Genomic DNA, 24,321 nt, shown 5'->3' on the forward strand with positions numbered 1-24,321 from the left:
AGTCTAACACATATGGTAATGGTTTGATCTTCTAAACCATTCTATTGTAGCTCTAGCTATATAATTAGGGTCATTGCCCTGCTGGAAGGTGAACCTGAGCCCCAGTCTCAAGTCTTTCGCAGACAGGTTTTCTTTAAAGATTTCCCTGTATTTGGCTCCATCCATCTTCCCATCAACTCTGACCAGCTTCCCTGACCCTGCTGAAGAAGCATCCCCACAACATGATGCTGCCACCATGTTTCGCTGTGGAGATGGTGTTTTGAGGGTTATGTGCAGTGTTAGTTTTCCGCCACACGTAGCGTTTTGCTTTTAGGCCAAAAAGTTACATTTTGGTCTCATCTGACCAGAGCACCTTCATCCACATGTTTGCTGTGATCCCCACATGGCTTCTCGCAAACTGCAAAAGAGACTTCTTATGGCTTTCTTTCAACAATGGCTTTCTTCTTGCCATGCCTACATAAAGGCCCGATTTGTGGACATATTCTCCTATCTGAGCTGTGGATCTCTGCAGCTCCTACAGAATTACCATGGGCCTCTTGGCAGCTTTTCTAAATAAATGCTCTCCTTGCCTGGCCTGTCAGTTTAGGTGGATGGCCATGTCTTGGTAGGTTTGCAGTTGTGCCATACTCTTTCCATTTTCAATTTGATGGATTGAAGAGTGCTCCGTGAGGTGTTCAAAGCTTGGGATATCTTGTTATAACATAACCCTGCTTTAAAGTTCTCCACATCTTTATCCCTGACCTGTCTGGTGTGTTCCTTGGCCTTCACAATGCCGTTTGTTCAATAAGGTTCTCCAAAAAACCTCTGAGAGCCCCACAGAACAGCTGTATTTATACTGAGATAAAATTACAAACAGGTGGACTTTATTTACCAATTAGGTGACTTCTGAAGGCAATTGGTTTTATTAGATTTTAGTTAGGAATAGCAGGGTAAAGGGGGCTGAATACAAATGCACACCACTTTTCAGATATTTATTTGTAAAAAATGATGAACCTTTTATCATTTTCTTTCCACTTTATAAATATGTGTCACTTTGTGTTGGTCTATCACATAAAATCCTAATAAAATACGCTTACATTTTTGGTAACTTGACAAAATGTGGAAACTTTCAAGGGGTATGAATATTTTTTCAATGCACTGTACATGTATTTTTTAATGACAGTGTTATGACCAAACACTGATTCAGTTTAATCTAGAATGTTTCTTTAACAGAAATTTACTTGTGGAAGGCATAGATTCTCACCTAGCATGGAAAAAGAAAATAACTTTACGGCACTAAAAACAGCTGAAACCGGCATCCAGAAAATTACAAGTACTCAATGGTAGCACTAGAAATTATACCCTTCAGCACAATGAGTCATAAAAGATCCACTTCAATACTGCAGTCCTCTTACCTTAATTGTCCGGTCAGCTGAGCCTGTGACAAACCATTGGTTTCCAGGTTCAACAGCTATGGATCTCACCCATCCTAAGTGACCACTGATAACCTGTACAAAAAGCACACATATTTGGTTACATCAAAGCTGATACATACATTTATTGTTGTGTTTCACAAATGGTAATCTGTGTATTAGGAAATGTGATCAGCCTTGTTTTGCTTAACTACTCATATAAGCTTGGAACCTTATATGGAATGTCTGCCGTTTCCAATTAAAAGTGCGGTAATGGCAAATAAAAAAACAAAAACACACATACTCACTTACCCATGTCCCCCACTGGCTCTACCCCGAGAACTGAGTGATCAAACACCGCTGATCACTCAGTTCTCCCCCTCTGCTGTGAGTAGAGAGCAGTGACTATCAGTCACCGCTTTAGCACGCTGTCAGCAGGTCACAGGACTGCAGAGAGAACTGCACTTCTGTGATCCATAGGAGAAGTATAGCCAAAAAAGCTTTGGCTATAACTTTTCCTTAAATCCATGTTTGCCCTGAGAGCAAGTACAAAGTTATTGTTCCAACAAGCAGAAAGCACAGTATGTATATGATGCAATGAACAAATATACCTGCTCCCAGGTATATACTATATATTTTTGCTATATAGAAAAACAATGTTTAGAAAATGTTAAAGTCAACACCATCACCACAGCTAAAAAAACAAAACAGAGGTTTATTACCCATTGAGGGACTGTGGGCCAACTAGGCATTCAGAACTGCAAATGCTGCCAAACTATAAATTAATTTAACTTGCATAAAGTCAGCTCACATTAGTGCGGGATATGTATACGATAAACAAATCATCTGTCCTTACTCATGATGGCCACAGCAGAACATGCTAAGGGGTGTTTTTTAGGGCGAGTTCTCAGCAAAATAAAAGTGTGGAGACAAGGATGGATGGGGGAGTTTGCTTTGAATGTTAAAATTAAATAGCATTTTGGGTTTGTGGTGCTCAGATGCAGTATAGTTCCGCTTTAAGTTAGATTTAAAGGAAGTACAACAAAGCAAGTTATAATGAGTATTCTTCCCAGTTCTGGTCACCAGTCCTAAGAAGGGATGCGCTGGAGCGAGTCCAAAGAAGAGCATTAAAATAAGGGGACTAAAGAACCTCAATTACGAGGAACGACTACAAGCACTACATCTATTCTCGTTGGAGAAGAGACACTTGTATAGGAAAAAAACTATTCAGTCTCAGGGAGTGTAAGGACACGGGCCACACAATGAGATTGGAGAAGCAGTTTAAACTTCAGCTGCGCAGGTTTTTTTTACTGTCAGGGCGATAAGGATGTGACACTCTCTTCCACAATTGGTGGTGCCAGCAGGGAGCATTGATATTTTTAAGAAACTCTTGGATGTGCATCCTAAAGAACACAACATACAGGGATATGGGAAATTATTGACACAGACACACGTACACCTACACAGGTTGAACTGGATGGACTATTGTCTTTATTCAACCTTACCTACTATGTAATGCTCATCAATTGTAAAAAGACATCTCCATTAATGCATTTAACTAGAAAGGTTTATAATATATTGTTATGAACATCTAAATACATTTAATTACCATATTATCTTCAAGAACAAACTAAAAATGATAGTGAAGATGTTTATTATTACCACTTTAATGTAAGATGTCTTTATCTTGGAGAACTATAGAAAGGTTATAAGAAGTAAAAGGTTGCCAATATTTGTAGATTTATGGCTTATGATCAATATTTACAATTCTAAAAAACAGTGTGAAGACATAGTTACAGTATATCGCAGATAAGGTACCATCAAGTTCAACTTCTTTGTGCATGAGTGCGAGTTTTATGTGTTTTAAAAACAACCCCTACAAGACATATGCCAATACTCACTCTGTACAGTTTCCATGGTGGGTGCCACTGTGGTTTTGGCATGGTCGGGGCTTTCTTTGCTAATGCAGAGTTTTTTGTTCCACCAGATTCCATGGAAGCCTAAAAACAGAAGAAAACCCATACAATTTAAATATCACAAGAAAATATGAAGGATGGCACTTCTTGAATCATCAATCTGGAACAAGTAATGTAGATCAGGGATGTCAGGGGAAGACAAATTATATAAAATTATAGAAATTTGGCAGCCTCCTTTAAACAAAAATAGCTACTAAAATTTTAAAATTACGAAAGCAGACTCTTAAAGGGTCACTAAAGGCAAAAAAATGTTTTGCTGAAATGACTGTTTACAGGGTATAGAGACATAAAAGTTAACTGATTCCTTTTAAAAATGATTAAAAATAGATTAAAATTCAATCATATAATGTGCCTCTAGTTTCACTTTCGGTTTTAAACTGGTTTCATGTTTGTGTGAAGTAAAGAGACCCACAGAACAAAAACAAACAAATCCAGGGCAGTGTTTTGTTTTTAAAATGAATCGGATTGGTTCTGAGGAGTTTTAGACACACAGTAATGACAGCTTAGACCACCGTGAAAAGCTCCCAGTACTGTGGTTATAAGGAGCCAGACAAGCAGGAAGTGTGGAGATCACAGCAGAATTACAGCAACTTCAAAGCAAAAACGAACAATAAGGACATGAAACCAGGACTGCAGTAAGGTAAAGGAAGCTATTTAGCTAAAAAAAAAAAAAATTCCTTTAGTGATCCTTTAAGCCTAGCACACACGGGTCAAAAGTTGGGGCGGCACCAGGCAGTTCAATAGAAACCGGCTGACATTCGTCCCGTGTGTGCGGTAGTGGGTCCGGCCAGCTTGTGTCAAATGGGCATGACGATAAGGTCTGAGAGCGCCGACAGGTGTGTTCTGGTGGTTCCTGTTAGAACACAATAGCTCAGTGGGGAGGGCGCCGCACTAACATTGGATTGTCAGTCCCCCCGCGCGTTTACCCTACTGGGTTGAATGTAAAGTAGAATTTTTGTGTGCTGTAAAAATCCTTTTATGGGAAGGCCACTAAGGGACACAGTGCTGATGAGGTTAAGTAGGAATTTGTAGATAAGCATCTTACGCAGTTGAGACGTTGGAGGGCAGGGCATCCTTGATACGATATCAAGAGTAGATCTAATACTTTAAAGGCAGATCGGGTACTTCTTGCAGGTACACAATCACATGTGTACGGACAGGAAAACCATGCAAGTGATAAGCCAGAAAGCCTCCAGAAAACTTTTATAACTGAAGCTTAAAGCAAAGGTCATTTGCTCCATGCATTCTTTAAGCAAGAAATCATCCACAACAGTGGTAACATCTTTAAGGAATTTTGCTCAGTCACCGCTAGGCACAATAGGGTAACAGCCATGATGAATGAGGAAAAGAGCTCTAGAGAGGACTCCCAAATGCTTATTGGATTAAAGACAATTGCATACTCTACCGGTATGGTAATAGCTTTAAGACTGAACAATGCCAGATCCACAGTAGAGTAGACTGACTTTTACAAAATCTTTCCCGAATGGTTTTAGCCTTAGGGTCTCTAAAAGGACCCAACAATGAAAACCGCACAAGAAGCAACAAGCTGATTCTCTAGTTTCAGAAGGACAGAGGAACCGGCACCCCCTCAATAGAGTAAAAGGATCCAAATGAAAGGTTAAACTCCAGAAATAGGGGGCATTCCAGAAAGTAGACATTGGCACTATCAGGAGGTGCACTGCAATAACACCCGGGGCCGTTAGTAGAGTGTGAGCTCAGGACACACATTGAGTTGTGCCCCCCCCCCCCCCCCACAGTGACCACAACTTCTAAATCATCTTTTTTACATTAAAATATAGCCTCTATATACCTTTTTGGCTGATCTGTATACCACGGTCAGTGATAAACTGCACAGTTTATCCAGTGCCGAGAGTTCAGGTAGGAAGAGATTTTCACTACAGCCTGTATCTTAAGTTCCACAGTGAGTATGACAAGCATGCTATGCTGCATATACAGACTTATTTTACTGTTGTGGGTTTAGTAACACTAAGTATTTCTGCCTGTTTTCACAGATCACAGCCAACTTGTGTCCAGCCAGTGGGTGTTGCCTTAAAGGGGTTGTAAAGGTTCATTTTTTATTTTCTAAATAGGTTACTTTAAGCTAGTGCATTGTTGGTTGACTTACCTTTTCCTTCAATTTCCCTTCGAAAAAAAGTTTTCCTCTTTGTTTTCTTTGTCTGAATTTCTCACTTCCTGTTCCTCCTCAGTAAGCTGTTCTAAATGACTTTCCACCGCTCGGATGATGGTGGAAAGCTTACTGAGGAGAAACAGGAAGTGAGAAATTCAAACAAATATAAAAAACACATTTAGAAGGGAAATGGAAGGAAAAGGTTAGTGAACCAACAATGCACTAGCTTAAAAGGAACCTATTTAGAAAATAAAAGATGAACCTTTACAACCCCTTTAATTCAGGTTATTTGTATCAATTAAAAATAAGAAAGAAAAAAAAAAAACCACAATACTGATAAATCCTGCATGTACTGATTACTGTAAAAGAGAAGTTACCAGTTCAGTAGTCAGACACCCAAGGGCTGCTGATGCTGAAACTTCGTTCTTCTGAGATCCATCACTGACACCCAATGGTCATGTGTACATATCCCAACATTATTTCTCTGTCACATAGTGTTTACCAAGCTAATGCCATCTAGACTGTCTTTACCATTGATAGGCCTGGGGGCTGTGAGCGTTCAGGAATTCCAGCATGTCTGTAGATATCTCCAACACTAGCAGCTGTGCGTTGTGCATCTAACCTGTTTATAGACACAACAAAGATTTCCATCAAAATAAATAACAAAATTGTATAAAAAAAGATTCAGTAATCTGTAGAAACAAAAACAAACCACCTATTGCAAATGGGAAAGGCACCTGTATTAATAATCAAATGGGGGAAAATAAAATACTATAAGCCACACATCACTGCAAGACCCAGTATGTGCAAGATGACCGCCTCCGGCTGGCAAGGCCATGCTGCCCTCCCAACGCATTCACTCAATCCCCAGAGCTTATTGAGGATTTGTAGGAATTTCTCCCCCCCATTTGACTTTTGGAACTGGGAGGAGCTCCATCCTTGTCTGCACTCCCAGCAGTTTGTCATAGGACGCCCCATTCGAGTCTTATGCGTCACCTGTCATTTTGGTTTTAGTTAACAGTGTATTATTAACCACTTAAGCCCCGGACCATATTGCTGCCTAAAGACCCAAGGGGTTTTTACAGTTCGGGACTGCGTCGCTTTAACAGACAATTGCGCGGTAGTGCGACGTGGCTCCCAAACAAAATTGGCGTCCTTTTTTCCCCACAAATAGAGCTTTCTTTTGGTGGTATTTGATCACCTCTGCGGTTTTTATTTTTTGTGCTATAAACAAAAATAGAGCAACAATTTTGAAAAAAATTCAATATTTTTTACTTTTTGCTGTAATAAATATCCCCCAAAAACATATAATTTTTTTTTTTTCCTCAGTTTAGGCCGATACGTATTCTTCTACCTATTTTTGGTAAAAAAAAAAAAAACGCAATAATCGTTTATCGGTTGGTTTGCGCAAAATTTATAGCGTTTACAAAATAGGGGATAGTTTTTTTGCATTTTTATTTTTTTTACTACTAATGGCGGCGATCAGCGATTTTTTTCGTGACTGCGACATTATGGCGGACACTTCGGACAATTTTGACACATTTTTGGGACCATTGTCATTTTCACAGCAAAAAATGCATTTAAATTGCATTCTTTATTGTGAAAATGACAGTTGCAGTTTGGGAGTTAAACACAGGGGGCGCTGTAACATTTAGTGTTCACTTTGTGTGTGTTTACTAGTGTAGGGGGGTGTGGCTGTAGGAATGACATCATCAATCGGGTCTTCCCTATAAAGGGAATCACCCGATCGATGCGCCGCCACAGTGAAGCACGGGGAAGCCGTGTTTACACACGGCTCTCCCCGTTCTTCAGCTCTGGGGAGCGATCGCGACTAAAAACAAATAGCCGCGCCGTCGTCCCGGATCGCTCCCCGAGCGGACCCGACCTCCGCATGTACCGGGGGGGGGGGGGGGGGTCCCGATCGGACCCCCCACCCACGTCTAGCAGAGGACGTACAGGTACGTACATGTGCCTGTCCGTGCCATTCTGCTGACGTATATGTACATGAGGAGGTCGGGAAGTGGTTAAAAGGGTTGTAAAGGCAGAAGTTTTTTTTATCTTTATGCATCAAGATAAAAAGCCTTCTGTGTGCAGTAGCCCCCCTAATACTTATTGGCTAGTAAAACAATAAGCAACATGGAAAAATAGGATTTTTGACTTACCGTAAAATCAGTTTCTCCAAGTTCATTGACAGATAGCGCTTCCTTATTCAGAACCATAGGGTTATATCGCCCCCTACAGGAGTAGGACACTAGGCAGAAAAAAATGGGTAGTCCTACGTGATATATACTCCCCTCTCTGCTATAGGCCTTCAAGTTTAGCAACAAGCAGTGTCAGAAGCATCAAAACTCCCTGGATGTTTGGGTGCTGCATCTGTCAATGAACTGGAGAAATGGATTTTACGGTAAGTCAAAAATCCTATTTTCTCATTTGTTCATTGACAGACACAGCGCTTCCTTATTCAGAACCATATGGACGTCCCAAAGCAGTGCCAAACACGAGGAGCGGGACAACAAAAAATCCCAAGACTACCACAAGAGCCTACCAAGTAACAGGCGCTCAACACAGTTTAAGCTGGAGCCCAACCTGAACGATACCCCTTCAAGAGGGAATAGACCTAAACAGCAGCCCACAAAAGCTTGCCGCCCAAAGAAGCAGGTGCCAACACATCCCCTTCGTAGAAGGTTGGAAGGTGTACACTGACGACCAAGTGGCCTCCTTGCAAACTTGCGCAATGGACGCCTGATGACAGAAGGCCCAAGAGGCACTAAGCGCCCAAAAAGAACGCACTGTAACAGGGAAAGGAGGAAACCGATCCCTGACAGAATAGGCCAGAGGCATCTGTCTGATCCATCCAAAAATGGTCACAGAAGAAGTAGACAACCCCTTTCTTGATTAAAGTGAGTCTGACCTCCAAAAGACTTGGTGGCTGCCAAATACACCGGAATCCCCCAAACCACATCCAGGGCAAACGAGGCACATTTCTTAGGATGTGGAGACCAGGGACAAAAGGAAGGCAACACTATGTCCTTCCGTAAATGAAAATCTGAGGAAGGCACAATGGAAAAAAGGCAAACCACCACCTTAACGCGGGTAAGGTGAATGACAAGATAACGCCACAAATTCCGACCCCCTATGAGCAGAGGTGATAGCCCCCAAAAGGCCACCTTCCGAGACAGAGTAAGCAGTGGAATCTCCAGAATAGTTAGAGAGAGGCTTCTGAAGAACCAAAATCATTAAGTTCAGATCCCATGGCGGTAGAAGACACTGCACCAGTAAAAACAGACGTCTAACCCCTTGAAAAAAAAGGCACGCACCAGGGAGTGTGAGACCAGGGGACGCAGACGGAGCCGAGGTCGATACCTAGCCCTTAACTGTATTTAAGGCCCATTTCTGCTCAACCCCTCATGAAGGGAGGTCGGAATAGGAGCCACCGAGAAAGAACGATGATGAATACCCGGTGACTCACACCAGGATATATGCGCTTTCCACAACTGGAGTTAGAACCTCCTAGGAGGTAGACTTCCTAGCCATCAGCAGTGTCAGAACTGCAGCATCTGGCTCATCACAGCCAGGTCGTTAAAACCAGCGACTCTAAAGCAGGAGAGAATGGCCCTAGGGACAGTAAATCCTCCCTGAGAGGCAGTCGCCAAGGAACGACAGCGACCAAGCACACCCGGTCGGCGTGCCCAGACCGACAAGACCCACCCGAAGCCTATAGAATGACTGGAATCCCCACAGCTGTGATCCTGCACAAAAGCCGAAGCTGGAGAGAAGGAAAGGCATAGAGCAAATGTCACTGGCCACCATGGACCACCAGAGCGATTGAAGTGCCAGCCAGAAACCTTGGTACCAGGACGCAAACAGATCTACGTCAGGTGAGCCCCATCGGAGACATATCCGATGAAACACCCCGTGGTCCAACCCTAGCCAACTGAGGCAGCCGTCTGTCAGTCGGAGAGGGCCGGAACAAGACGTTCTGCCCACCAGAAAATACTGGCAACTGCTGAGGGACATAAACCACTGCCGTTGCATGCAGGTCCACAGGGGGGCCCAGACAACAGTAAATGAAAAACACAGCATGCAACTTCTGGAGTTTGTCCAGGAGAAGAAACACTCTGGCAGAACTCCAATAGTATAGAAGCCGACTAAACTGTCAAGGGCTGTATAGGAACTACATTGCCCCTCGGGGTAGTCGAGAACTCGCAGACGATCGACCAGGCAGCCCAGGACCACAATCCCCCACTAACGTAAACCACGCCAGATCTGGGGCCAACAACTCATGAACACCTGAGAAGTGGTGGCAAGACCAAAATGTCAACACTACGCGCTGATAATGCTCAGCACCACAGAAAAATGGAGGAAGTGCAGGAGTCTGGCACATAATGAGATGTGTAATTAAAGCATTTGTGATGCCGATAGAAGCCAGAAAGTCCCCATCATGAAGGGGTGCACCCGCGGTGCAGACGGACTCCCCCCTTAACTTCTGTACCCACCCAAGGCAGGTCAGGGCCATGAGGACTAGAATTGAATGTACCATGCTCTCTATCTTTTGGACTGTGAAAAGGGTGAATAAAATTTCTGAAACTGTTCACAACACGGGAACCATCACATTCTGAAGCAGCAGGGCTTGCACAGGCCTACGAGGAGAACATAAAACGGTCCAGCGACAGATGCACACATTGGAAGAAAAAAAAACTGTTTGGGGAACAAGGCGGAAAGCCATCTTGTAACTGGCCAACATCAAGACGCCTCATGTCATCCATGGTAGCCCCTCACAATACATGTCTAAGCACTACTGCGGAAACAGAGCTCTGCAACCAGGGGAACTGCAGTCAAGAGGCATAGTAGACAAACTGCTGCTTTTGCAGACCTGTTGGTCTAGGCACTGCAAACACAGGGGAATTCTGCTCCCCCTCCAGGTACCCAGAGATTCCTCTATTGGAATCATGGTTGCCTTGAGCAGCCTAGAGACAGAGGGGTCCACTACTGGTGGAACAGTCCACATCTGAAGGAGGGACTCCCCAAAGGGGTTCCTCACAGCAAGCATTGTTGGAAGCACAAAAAGCACTTTGGACACTCCCAGTCTTCATGGACAAATTTGGCAAAAGAAGAGTGCGAAGGAAGCACTTTCGCCACTCATGACGGCTTATAGGTGTCAAAGGGGAACCGGCCCTCCGCCGCAACCACCGCTGCATCCCCCATCTGCGGAGGAATTATCCTTACTCCCTGACAGGACAGGGGGTGTGGCCACCAACCCCGCAAGGTGGGCCACGTCCCTGGCGGCAAAGCCATCGGGGCCCCCCACAGAGGGCACAGACCGGGGCCCCCCATAGGGGGAACAGACCGGGGGGCCCTCTGGCAGAAGGCGGCCACAAGGCCCAGCAGGCCGCAAAAGCAGCAGACTAAATTTTCGTCCACCTGCCGCAAGTGTGCCGCCTGCGGAGGGACCGGACCAATCTGAGCCCCAACCTGGAGGGAGGACACCCAGAAAATAGAAGCGGTGCCCTCTGCCGCCGGGCTCTGGGCCCCCTACCCGGCACCCGGTCGGTAGGCCGCATAGTCGCGGCCTAAATTTTTAGCTGCCCGCAGTGAGGGCGCGGCCCGCGGGTGGCCTGGACAAATCCGAGTCGCTGAATAGAGGGATAACACCCCAAAACGGATAACGGCGCCCTCCGCCGCCAACCCTGGGGCCGCCCGCCAGCACTTGGTTGGTAGGCAACAAAGCCGTATCCTAAATAACGGGAGCACTGCCCGAACGCGGAAGTCCGGTCACTCGCCTCCCGGCCCAACAATGCAGCAGATGGGCCCAATGGATATCCCCCCAGTAGCAACCCTGAGGGTGGAAGTGGGGGGGGGGCAGTGTGTCCAAAAGCATCTAGGCAAGAAGTCTCACCCCGGAAGGAGGTGGGTGGAGAACCCCGGAGGGAGAGACCACCCCAGTGAGTACCCACACCAATCCAGGGAGGGAGAGGAGGGGGGCCCCTTACTTATCTCTCCAGACAGATCCTCCTCGCCACCGAAGTGGGGGAACTGTCGGCCATGAGGAATGCTGCGACACAGGCCAAGACCCGGTCATATGCGACCTCGCGAGACGCTTAACTCGCAGGGCCAGCCCACGTCCAGTGGGGCTATGTCACGGCTGACCTACGCGTAGCTGACAGACGGGGGTGACCACTGGATCAAGTGTTCAGTCAGTCGCCCAGCAGTTGATAGATCTCACCGGATAAAAATCCAGGAAAAGGAGAAAAAAAAAACAACAAAAATCCCAGGACTAGAGATCCCAACAGGGAACTAGGTCCTGACAAGGCAGAAAAAAAACTGAAGGCCTACAGCAGAGAGCGGGGTGTATATATATAATTTATATTTATATAATCTATCACGTAGGACTGCCCATAGGTGTAGCCAAGTCTTTTTTCTGCCTAATGTCGTACTCCTGTAGGGGGGCGATATAACCCTATGCTTCTGAATAAGGAAGCACTGTGTCTGTCAATGAACGAATGAGAAATTACATATACAGCAATGAGAAGTAATCTAAATACAGTCATCAAAAATATTGTTTCAGTCCTTTACTATACCTCACTGCAATATATCTAATGAGATAAAGTAGTAGAAATTCCTCAGGATAGCTTAATAAATATGTACCTTGATTGTGAAGGTGGAAGTGCCAGAGCCAGAGATTGTGCGGCCGATTCGCTAGGCATTCTCTGGATCTGAGTATCAGCTGTCAAAGCAAGACCTAGGAAAAGTGGGGATAACAAATTTACATGTAAAAAAGCAGTCTGAAGATGGCTTTGCACTCCATATGTGGAACACATTTTGGCTCTTACTGGTCTGTGTATCCATGACTTTGGAAGTGGAGTATGTACAGTATATGGCAGGGCTTTGTGTTTTTAATTATAGCTCCTGAGCATGAGAAGAAGCATACCCATAATAAAAAGCAGCTGTTGCTAGAATTAGATTTTGTAAATCTCCTCTTTTCACTAAATGAGTTAATTGAACACTTCCCACTGATATGCCATGCCAAAAGCAGGTGTAAACAGAGGCAGGCAGATCAAGCACAGTAGCAAGTATTAGACATTAATCACAGGCATACTGTAAACATCAGAGTATTATACTTCTAGTAAACAAACTTAACACCTTCTCACCCGGCCAATAACAAATTGACAGTCGAGCGGTGGTTCAGTTTTCCTGACTGGTACTCATATGATGAAGAAGTATTATGGATCACCATGCCAAGCAATCAGAAGGAGAGGTCAGCAATGGCAGTGGATTGATGCCCTTATAGTACAGGTATCCTTTAAAGAGAGCTAGAGAAATCCTTATGTTTTGTAACACATTTAAATAAAATAAATTAATTACCTGGGCCTGATGGATACGGGTGTGTTCCAGTTATCATGTATTCAGAATCAAGGCCTAATGAAATATAAAAAGAATGAATCAGAGGACAAATATGAATTTCAAATTTCCTTCCAATATATAATATTTAACGACTTGTTGTCCAGGCCAATTTTGACCCTTTTCAACTACATGTTAAAATCAGCATTTTTTTTTTTTTTGCAAAAAAAAAAAAACTTTGACTCTCCCTCCACCTAAAAAAAAATTATATATTTTCAGTAAGCAGAGGCCCTGGAGAATAAAATGGTGGTTTTCGCACGATATTTGCGCAGCCATTTATGAAATGTAAATTTTAAGGAAAAAAAATACACTTGAACGCATTTTAGTGTCTGGGGGAGAAAGTCAGCTGACAGGCGCAAGTCAGTAGAGCCCTTTGGCAGCTAGGTAAGTGCCATGCGGGTTTCACCCAAATAGTGTAGCTTTCCTTCTACCCTGGGTACCCCATGCTATATATTCTAGTTAGCTACTGTATAAAACTTTAACACCTACCTCCTATATAGATTACCAGTAGCTGATATCTATGGAAAGTCACTATAATATATAGCAACTCCTCTGCCAAAAAAATAAGACCTTCTAATATTTAACTGCCATATGCATCATTGCAAGCTTAAAGCGGTTGTATACCCGTGATTAATTTATTTTTTTCACCTGAAAGGCAAAAGCCATAATGAGCTAGTATGCACCGCATATTAGCTCATTATGAAATACTTACCTCGGAACGAGGTGAAGAGAACTTACCTGGTCCACGCCGAGCGAGATGTCATCTTGACTCGGCGTGTCTTCCGGGTATCGCCGCTCCAGCGCTGTGATTGGCTGGAGCGGGGATGTCGTCACTCCAGCGCATGCGCGTGGGAGACTTCAAACCGGCAAGGGACGGCGGCTGCCGGCCCTTTAGCCGAGGATCCCCGCTGCACATGCGCCACTGCAATCAGCGGCGGGAATATCTCCTAAACAACCACTCAGGGGTTTCTAGTGTGTGTATATATATATATATATATATATATATATATATATATATATATATATATATATATATATATATATATATATATATATATATATATATATATATATATATATATATATATACATACACACACATACACACACACACATATATATATATAATATTAGATTGTGACCACCCAAAGGTTTGCAGGAAAGTCTTACTACCTAGCTCACCATCTCAGTCTTCAATGCATCTGCACCATCCCTACTACTCAGATTAGAAGCCCCGTGGAGCTAGGTAGTTGTCCTGCAACTTCCACTCAACTGGTGTGGTTTTCCTTTCAGCCTGGATACTTACAGCCTGTCTGGCTCCCTTTACGTGTCTCCACTGCACCTCTCCAGACATGGGGTCACCTCCGACAATGGAGAGTTCCTCCCCCCTCACTCTACTGACTTGCATCCATCAGCTGACTTCCTCCCCCAGACAGTTTTAACCTAGCGACATGGCCTTCATCTCTCTGTAGCTGAGAACTCAGGTGATGATAGGACAGTCAAAACTAGAAGCGACGGGCCCCCCTACCCCACAGCTGTGGAAGGACAGCCCCCGCAGCAGTGCAGCTGCTTTATGGGGGCGCCAGACCGATTTGCCTCCTCGGCCAGTCCAGCCCATAAGACTAGCACTACACAAAGTGTAGCGCAAGCCAGGATGGACTCTTTGATGCCGCCCCCCCCCCCCCCCCCCCCTACAAAGTGTTGGTCTAGGATACAGCGTTGGCAGCGGAAGCCATTTGCTCCTGTTGCAGTCAACAAAATCCAGTGAGAAGAGAGTAGGGGGCAGGGCCAAGCCACGCTGTGTCTATGGATGCCCACACCTGTGCCCCTATAGCAAGCAGCTTGCTATTGGGGCACACTCAGGAAGGGGAGGAGTGCACAATGCTTGCAGGGGACCCCAGAAGAGGTGGCAAGGGGACCATTGTATAAAGCAGGCAAGTACATTCTAGGGGGGGGGGGGTCTTTACAACCACAATAAATGTCCCAAAGCCCAACATGTGTAGAAGGGGGCACTCGAGATGATGGGTTTAATGTGAAGAAAAAAAAGTTTACAGAAAAAAAGTCAGTAGCTGTTCTTTTTTGACAAGTACAATTGTTCAAATAGGTGCATTTACAAATACAACCACAAAGAACAAGACATTAAGATAGTTAGTGTCCAATGAACCTTGATTAGAAGTATAGTGCTCATATGAATCGCCAATGGCAAGCTGGACCTTCTCCCGGGTTTCTTTAAGTGTGGGCATGTGTAGCACAGGGCCGTATTCAGTCCGTAATTTCACAGACATCTTTAGTTTGTGACTAGTAGGAAGAAAACAAAAAATCTCAATCAGCAGAAAACATAACATTTATTAATCAATTTACTTTTGCTTTGACAGTTTCCCAAGAAAAGAAGAGGAAAAATCTGGAACAGGGAAACAGACACCAATACAAAGTTGTATTGGTAATTAGCAATTCTACCCCACTTCCTATCTGATGAAACTATAGTCACCATGATAGGAGGAGGGGGGTTGGTCATGCATTTTAGACTATATGACAACTCACTAAATACAAAATCAATAACCCAAATATACTTCTCTCTGAAATGCATTTTCAGTAATGCTGCTACATATACTTTTTTGATATTTTTTTTCAATCTAAACAAATTATTGTTAGCAGATTCAATTACAGTAATAAAACTATATAATTAAAAAACAAATACAGATACCTTTTGTGTTTTTGAAAGCGTTCACCTCAAAATACTTGATTAGGCACACAAAAGATTTTGCCTACATTTTTATTTTCAACTACTACCCCTAGGCAATACAGTACGACATACTACTCCAAAATGTTGTATGCTATTATAAAATCGTACAGTAAATTGTTCAATGCTGCCAAAAGAACGAGACTGTTGCTCCAGCAGAGATACAAGGACAGATATACACTATGCCATTTTTTATCTGATAACAGATCTAGCTACTTATTTCTAATTATAAAGCAGAGCAGGAAGAAGAGAAAAAGCAGTTTGAAGTAAACAAAAGTTCCTCAAGGTGTCCAGATATAGAGAAATAGTCAAAAATGTATGTCCCCATCTCTTCTCAGGAAGAGGAGATAGTGGGAAAAGGGGGATTTTAAGGTTCCAAAACAAAACGGATGTAGCACATCAATGCAATATGTCCAAAAGTCACACATTTTATGTATACAATATAAACAGTGCTTTAAACATAATACAAAAGTGCATAAAATACACGCATATAGCATTAAATCATAAAATGAACACAATTTGTTGTGTTTTTTTTTTTACTGCTATATGTATTCTATGCAGTTTTGTATTATGTTTAACCACTTCAATACCGGGCATTTTCACCCCCTTCCTGCCTAGGCCAATTTTCAGCACTGTAACATTTTGAATGACAATTGGGCCGTCATGCAACACTGTACCCAAACAACATTTTTATCATTCCCCCCCCCCCCCCTACCCTACAAATAGAGCTTTCTTTTGGTGGTATTTGAGCCCCTCTGGGTTTTTATTTTTTGCGCTATAACTAAAAGAGGGCAACAATTTGGAATATTTTTTACTTTATGCTATAATAAATATTCCATTATTTTTTTTTTAAACCAAATTATTTCCTCAGTTTAGGCCGATATGTAGTCTTCTACATAAAAAAAAAAAAAGAAATATATATACCAAAAAGCAATTGGCATATATTAATTGGTTTGTTTAAAAGTTATAGCGCCTACAAAATAGCTTATTGATTTATGGCATTATTATAATTTTTTTGTTTTACTAGTAATGGCGGTGATTTTTATCCTGACTGTGACATTGCAGCGGACAGATCAAACACTTTTGACACTATTTTGGGATCAGTGACATTTATACAGCGATCGGTGCTATAAAAATGCACTGATAACTGTATGTCACTGGCAGGGAAGGAGTTTACACTAGGGGGTGATCAAGGGGTTAAATGTGTTACCTAGGGAGTGATTCCAACTATTGAGGGATGAGACTGATCGGTGTTCCTATATACTAGGAACACACGATCGGTCTCCTCTCCCCTGACAGGATGCGGATCTGTGCGTTTGCACACACAGATCCACGTTCCTGCTCTGTCACAAGCAATCGCGGACATCGTGGCCCGCTGGGTATACGCATTGGCTCCTCGGTGACTAAAAGTGGCGATTAAATGCCACCAAAAGAAAGCTCTATTTGTGTGAAAAAAGGATAAAAATGTAATCAGTACAGTGTTGCATGACCGTGCAATTGTCATTCAAAGTGTGACAGCACTGAAAGCTGAAAAGTGGCTTGGCCAGGAAGGGGGTAAAAGTGCCCGGTAGGCAAGTGGTTAAAAGCAGGAGTTCACCCTTAACAAAAAATAAAAAAAATTCACATCTTTTTGCAGATAAAAAAAACTGCACTTATTTACATTTTTTTACTTGGAGCCTGTAAAGCATTGCACCCGCTTCAGATTGCGCTCCTGCAGACTTGTCTGTGTATATGTCTTCTCGTACCTCATATGGGCAGGCAGATACACACTGACCAAAAGAATAAACTACCAAAGCGCTCAAAGGCTGTTGGTACTTGTAGTTTCCAATTCACAGAGCACTGTGAATGAATGACGTGGCTGGGCCCCACACGACCACATTATTTTCAGACAGTGACTGCTCGCCGTCACTGGGGCGGGGGTAGAAATGAAGTTCCAGCTGCAGGAACATGTTACATATTTCACACTATATAAGGGTGGAACATGTAACATATTCCAAAAGGTAAACTTCTCCTTTAAGCTTTGACAATAAATCCTGACAGCCAATTGGTTTCTATACAGAACTGCACCAGATTTTGCACTCTCCAGTTCTAGTAAATCAAACCCAAAGGCCCCTTTCACATGTGCGGACCGTTCGTCCGTTTTTTACAAGTCCGTTTACGGACTTGTAATGCATCCCTATGGGATTGCAGACGTTAGCGGATGATGCAAACCCTATTTTTCTTCCGTCCGATTGGATGAATACGGACAGACGGTCCGTATTCATCCGATTCCCCATAGGGGAGAGCGGAGGAAAGACAGGGCAGTCTCTGCACAGTGTAAGGGGACCGCCCTGTCCGCCGACAGTCACAAAATATTCCAACTGCACACCTTCCAGGAAAATGGCCAATAAGTAAAAGGGTGCTGAAACGATCACCAGCTGGGAACCGGAAAGCAAATCATGTACACATATTCGCCAGCACACCAAGGATCATTGAAAAAACGTCCAAAAATTTAATGCATAATAGTGATCCAAAAAGCCAACAGCTCAGCGGGGATTACGAATGATCCCCGCTGAGCCGACGGACACACACGGAGCGGACACAAAAACGGTCCGCTCCGTGTGAAAGGACCCAAAGTCTCTAATCAAGAAATTCTTCCTTCTTGTTCAACAATTGAGCTTCACCTTTCCACCTTGAACTTCCTCAATGGACAGAAAATCAGCAAACTTACTTTTGTCCACTTAGCAGGGAGCCGACCTAAAAACAGTAAAACTGATCCAGGAAACATTAATGCTAAACTAGGTAGTAGCAGTGAGATCTTACTAACTAGCAACAGTGTGTGAATGGCAAAAAGAACTTGCCACAATGAAACATTCTTTGGCAGGTAAAACACTAAGCATAAATGAATTTCAACTATGTTTGTAGCAGTTTGCCTAGTGTTCAATTTTCAGTCTACTTCTAGGTGTGTAGCTTTAATAGCAGTGAAATGCAGGTGTGATGTGACATTATACATAAAAAAAAGATAATTGTCAAAAGTGACTTGAACCCATGACAAAAGCAGTGAGAATTGCAGATTGTTAGCATTAAAGCTCATTTAAAACCATTATAATTAAAAGTACATTTTGCATTGGTACAAAGGTAATGCCAATTGCCTAAATTTGGCATCAGCCAATTGTGAATTGTTCCCTATCCATTTTACTGAACAGTGATTTCCCGAAAATCATCAGCATCCACTTCCTGTTCTGAACCTACACAGCAGGTATAAATAATATCCTGTTTACTGCTCTACATTACTTGTTGCATATACATGACAGGAGGTCCGACGAGTCCCTGTTCTCCGTTTCAGGAAGTATTTGGCCCTGAAAACGGAGCCAAAGACGCACAGGACCCCTGTGTAAGCCGCTCGACAGCCGCCATGGAAAGGTGTGAACTGGCTCCATAGAGAGCCAGTCAATCTCCTGATGCGAACCTGCATCCAATTCGCATAGGAGTGAAACCAACCTAAAGGGGTCTTCAAACTATCAAATGTTAATTACTAGTGCAGTCATTACCTCTGTTTCCGTGACTATTACAGATGCAATGCATTTTCTTCGCAGGCTGACCAGATATTTACTTACTAAAAACAAATAAAAAGGACATAATTCACTGAAAAAAAAAAAAAAATACAGCTAAAAACGTACCCTTCTTCATCTATAGCGACAGATTTAGAATTGTCAGCCACAAACATGTCATGAGTCCTCTTCAGAGATCGGAACACTAGAGTGTGGACCGAGTGCTTCTGCACGTCCTGAGGAAAAAAAATAGCACAAACATTAAAGTGTCATTAAACCCAAATCATCAAAAACTGTCAATACGTGCTATATTACATTGTCTTCACACTCGCTCATCCACTAGAGCAGGGGTCTCCAAACTACAGCCCTCCAGTTCAGGAACTACAATTCCCATCATGCCTAGGCTTGTCTGTGAATGTCAGAGTTTTACAATGCAACAGCTGGAGGGACGTAGTTTGGAGATCCCTGCACTAGAGCATTTGTTTTCTGCAGATGCAAAAATCTTGATTGATCTTGCCGTTTACAATCCCTCCCTCATTGTTTGCAGCCTGAGAATGTGTAGACTAGCTGTTGACATCTACTGAGCATGCTCCAGTTTCCTGTTCCCTTCCTCCTTTTTCTTATCTGTGCAGCCCATGTGACTATAGCGTCACACATGTGGGCGTATACACAGTGGCAAATGACACTACCCTCTCTCCTCCTCCATGTCCTGGTATTGCTAAACACTATGGGCATGAGATATAAGATGGTGATTGATGGAGGCTTCCACTTCTCTGTTAATTCCAACACATACACACAGGCTGGAGGGGCGTGACATCCTGTGATTGGCAGAACCTCCTCCAGATATTCTTACAGTGTGAACAAAGTGAAAGATATTGTCAGTCAACTTAAACTCTGCCTACACCATGTTATTGCAAAAAAAACAAAAAGAAAAAAAAACATTTGCTTTGAAATATTCAATATCACCAGGCTAAAACAAAGGAGAAAAGAAGCCTAAAAAAAAAGCTAATGCAGCCACATCTAATGATTGGCAAGCTGCAATATATTACATTTTTGTTTTTATTAATACCACTTTAATCATCCTCTGACCCTCTACTGGATCATGCAGGACTACTGATCAATAGTGAGGGGGCGTCCCCCTGTCAGAACACAGCAGCTCAGTGGGGAAGATCACTGAACTAATCTTGCATGATTAGTACAGGAGATCCCGACCGGAGCTGTAACACTGTAGTGTGTACCAGGCTTAAAGGCAAACTCCACTTACATGGGAAAAAATAATAAAGCTATAGCATATACAATTGCGACACTAGTCATGTTGTAATTGAAGGTCATTAAAAAATACCTTTCCTTTTCAATCTGCAGAGCTTTCATTTTCTGTAAAGTGCAATGCAATATGGCTACCTGGAGTTATGTACAAATAATGTTTACAGAACGCCCCTCAGAAACATAATTTCCTGCTTGTGTGATTGGCTCATTGATTTTGCCAGAAGTCTACACTAAGATAAAAGACAGATTTTGACATCCCCTGCAACACAAATTACATTTTTAGTAAGATATTCCCAATAGGAAATCGTGTCTAAAGGGATACAGACTGCAACTTTCCTCAGAGCCCCGATTCTGCAGCAGCTGAGAATTATGAAACCACTCCCATTTAAGCACCCTTTCACACTGAGGCAGTGGGTGTGTCTGCGGTAAAGCGCCACTATTTTTAGCGGCGCTTTACCATGAATTTTGCGGCGCTATTCTGCAGCTAGCGGGGAGCTTTTACCCCTGCTAGCGGCCGAGAAAGGGTTAAAACCACTGCAAAGTGCCACTGCTGCGGTATAGCCACGGTGCCCATTGATTTCAGCGGTGGAGAAGCGCTATACACACACGGCTTCTTCACCGTTCCAAAGATGCTGCTAGCAGGACTTTATTTACCGTCCTACCAGCGTACCGCTCCAGTGTGAAAGCCCTCGGGGATTTCACATTGGAGAGACAGCAGCGGCTCTTTCAGGGCGCTTTTCAGGTGCTATTTTTAGCGTTCTAGCGCCTGCAAAGCACTACAATGTGAAAGGGGTCTTAGACTCACACAGCACAGAGGAACAAACAGGGATTTCCTCAGAATAACAAAAAGGTAGAAATCTGCAACAAAGTTTGTTAAAGGGTCACTAAAGGAAAAAAAAATGTTTTGCTGAAATGACTGTTTACAGGGTATAGAGAAATAAAAGTTAACTGATTCCTTTTAAAAATGATCACAAATAGATAAAAAATCAATCATATAATGTGCCTGTAGGTTAGTTTCGCTTTTAACCACTTCCTTACTGGGCACGTATACCCCTTCCTGACCAGGTGAAATTTCAGCCTCTGGCACTGCGTCGCTTTAAGGCTGCATTCACATCTGAGCGACAAAACGCCCGACGCCGGACGCTTCTGCCGCTAGAGGGGAGAATCCCCATTGCTGTCTATGGAGATGGTTCACATCTCATAGACGCGGAACGCCTGAAAAAAAGTCCCGGACCCTTTTTTTCAAGCGACATAGGCGTTTTCCCATTGACAGCAATGGGAAGACTTAGAAAAAAAAAATCGAAGGTTTCACACTAGCGGCAAAATACGCCGCTACCGCCGATCGCGGCTGTCGCTCAGGTGTGAATGCAGCCTAACTGACAATTGCGCGGTCGTGCGACGTGGCTCCCAAACAAAATTGGCGTCCTTTTTTCCCCACAAATAGAGCTTTCTTTTGGTGGTATTTGATCACCTCTGCGGTTTTTATTTTTTGCGCCATAAACAAAAAAAGCAACAATTTTGAAAAAAAGTCAATATTTTTTACTTGTTACTATAATAAATATCCCATTTTAAAAAAAATATATATATATTTTTTTTTTCTCAGTTTAGGTCGATACAAATTCTTCTACATATTTTTGGTAAAAAAAAAAAAAAAAATATCGCAATAAGCGACTGGTTTGCGCAAAAGTTATAGCGCTTACAAAATAGGGGACAGAATTATTATTCATTTTTATTATAATTTTTTTTTTACTAGTAATGGCGGCGATCTGCCATTTTTATTGGGACTGCGATCAGTGCTATAAAAATGCACCGATTACTGTATAAATGTGACTGGCAGTGAAGGGGTTAACACTAGGGGGGCATGGAAGGGGTTAAATGTATTCCCTGGGTGTGTTCTAACTGTGGGGGGAGGGGGGTGACTGGGGGAGGTGACCGATGCTGTGTCCCTCTGTACAAGAGACACAGATCGGTCTCCTCTCTCCCTGACAGGACATGGAGCTCTGTGTTTACACACAGAGCTCCACGTCTTGTCCCTGTAGCCGCCGATCGCCAGTGCCTGGCGGACATCGCGGCAGCCAGGCACGCGCATCGGTATCTCAGGAATGCAGCGGGCACGCGCGCCCTCTAGTGGCCTGGAAGAGCGGAGGACGCATATATGCGTCCTGTATGAAATTTTGAACCAACCTGCGGCCGCACATATTCGTACGGCCGTCGGGAAGTGGTTAAACTGGTGTCATGTTCCTGTGAACTAGAGAGACAGACAGAACAAAAACAAACAAATCCAGGGCAGTGTTTTGTTTTAAATATGAATCTGATTGGTTCTGTTAAGTTTTAGACACACATTAATGACAGCTTAGACCACAGTGAAAAGCTCCCAGTACTGTGGTTATAAGGAAACAGACAACCAGGAAGTGTGGAGATCACAGCAGAATTACAGCTACTTCAAAGCAAAAACGAACAATAAGGACATGAAACCAATACTGCAGTAATGTAAAGGAAGCTATTTAGCTAAAAAAAAAAAAATCCTTTAGTGATCCTTTAAGATCCTCTTAAAGCGGGGGTTCACCCTTAGAGGGCACTTTTCCCCCTTAGATTCCTGCTCGTTTTTACTAGGGGAATCGGCTATTTGTTTTAAAATATGTGCAGTACTTACCCGTTTACGAGATGCATCCTCTCCGTCGCTTCCGGGTATGGGCTGCGGGACTGGGCGTTCCTTCTTGATTGACAGTCTTCCGAGAGGCTTCCGACGGTCGCATCCATCGCGTCACGATTTTCCGAAAGAAGCCGAACGTCGGTGCGCAGGCGCAGTATAGAGCCGCACCGATGTTCGGCTTCTTTCGGCTACGAGTGACGCGATGGATGCGACCGTCGGAAGCCTCTCGGAAGACTGTCAATCAAGAAGGAACGCCCGCTCCCGAAGACCCATACCCGGAAGCGACGGAAGAAGATGCAGCTCGAAAACGGGTAAGTACTGCTCATATTTTAATACAAATAGCCGATTCCCCTAGACCGAACGAGCAGGAAGCTAAGGGGAGAAAAAACTCCCGCTTTAAGCAAGCACAAGAAGGAAAAGTAAACACAAGTAGACTGTTTTTGGTTTAGCCTGTCAATGAACAGTCAACCTAAAACAGCATGTTGACCTTGGAATTCATGTCTATAGTGACCAGAACCCTTATAAAGTCCCCATCCCAATCAATGTCAGCTGACTCTGCCTGCACACTTCCCTACCCCACACTCTTCTCACCATTTATATAAGCAGCAGGAGAGCCACTTGAGGGAGGATAGATCATACCTACACATCATAAATCCTATTATGCAAGTTTACATCTGTATGTGACTACACAAGTGTCCATCCGCTAGTCATGAGTGGTTTGGTGTAGATGGGTGTACAGCCAGGGTATGTAAAGAGGATTTATAAGGAGTAAAAAAACTATGAAATAGGAAAAGTAACTTTACTGAAGCAGAAGCATCCAGTTAGAAACAAATGCTACAGGCAGGATGGTAAATACTACTCCTAAACTCTCCTAGAAGGAAGGTGCATAACCCTACTGTCAAAGGATGCTGTGTCCGTCTATGAACGGAAGAGAAATACTACTTTGTACGAATTCAGTTAGCATGCTGGTATCTGGTAAGTAAGAAAGCCAACAGAGAAGGAGATGAGATCCTGTACATTATTAGCAGTTTTGCTGGATGGTGAAGCAATCCACATGCTGCACAGTTCAAATGTTTTACAAGGAAATAATTAGGCCTACGGCGGTCCCACGGCCCCTAAAGTAGGAGCTTATTTACACTTTTAATAACTGATGCAATCTGCATTTCATGCAAATTATATTCAGGCTGCAAATTCATTTTGTTTACAGCAGTAGAGAAATTTGAAACCGTAGCAGTGTGC

General features: G+C 43.3%; 1 protein-coding gene across 1 annotated transcript in view; it reads right to left on the reverse strand.

Moving 5' to 3' along the window:
• PLRG1 (pleiotropic regulator 1) overlaps nucleotides 1–24,321 on the reverse strand; it is a 68,394-nt gene that overhangs the window by 26,104 nt on the left and 17,969 nt on the right. Inside the window, exons 2-8 of the mRNA XM_040331991.1 lie at nucleotides 19,293–19,399; nucleotides 15,058–15,191; nucleotides 12,858–12,911; nucleotides 12,141–12,234; nucleotides 6,027–6,117; nucleotides 3,293–3,391; nucleotides 1,395–1,487 (exon numbers count right to left, since the gene is read on the reverse strand). Of these exons, the coding sequence (XP_040187925.1) occupies nucleotides 1,395–1,487; nucleotides 3,293–3,391; nucleotides 6,027–6,117; nucleotides 12,141–12,234; nucleotides 12,858–12,911; nucleotides 15,058–15,191; nucleotides 19,293–19,399 (672 nt within the window). The remainder of the gene's footprint in view (nucleotides 1–1,394; nucleotides 1,488–3,292; nucleotides 3,392–6,026; nucleotides 6,118–12,140; nucleotides 12,235–12,857; nucleotides 12,912–15,057; nucleotides 15,192–19,292; nucleotides 19,400–24,321) is intronic.

The sequence above is a fragment of the Rana temporaria genome, chromosome 1, assembly GCF_905171775.1.
Source record: "Rana temporaria chromosome 1, aRanTem1.1, whole genome shotgun sequence".
Taxonomy (NCBI): Eukaryota; Metazoa; Chordata; class Amphibia; order Anura; family Ranidae; genus Rana; species Rana temporaria.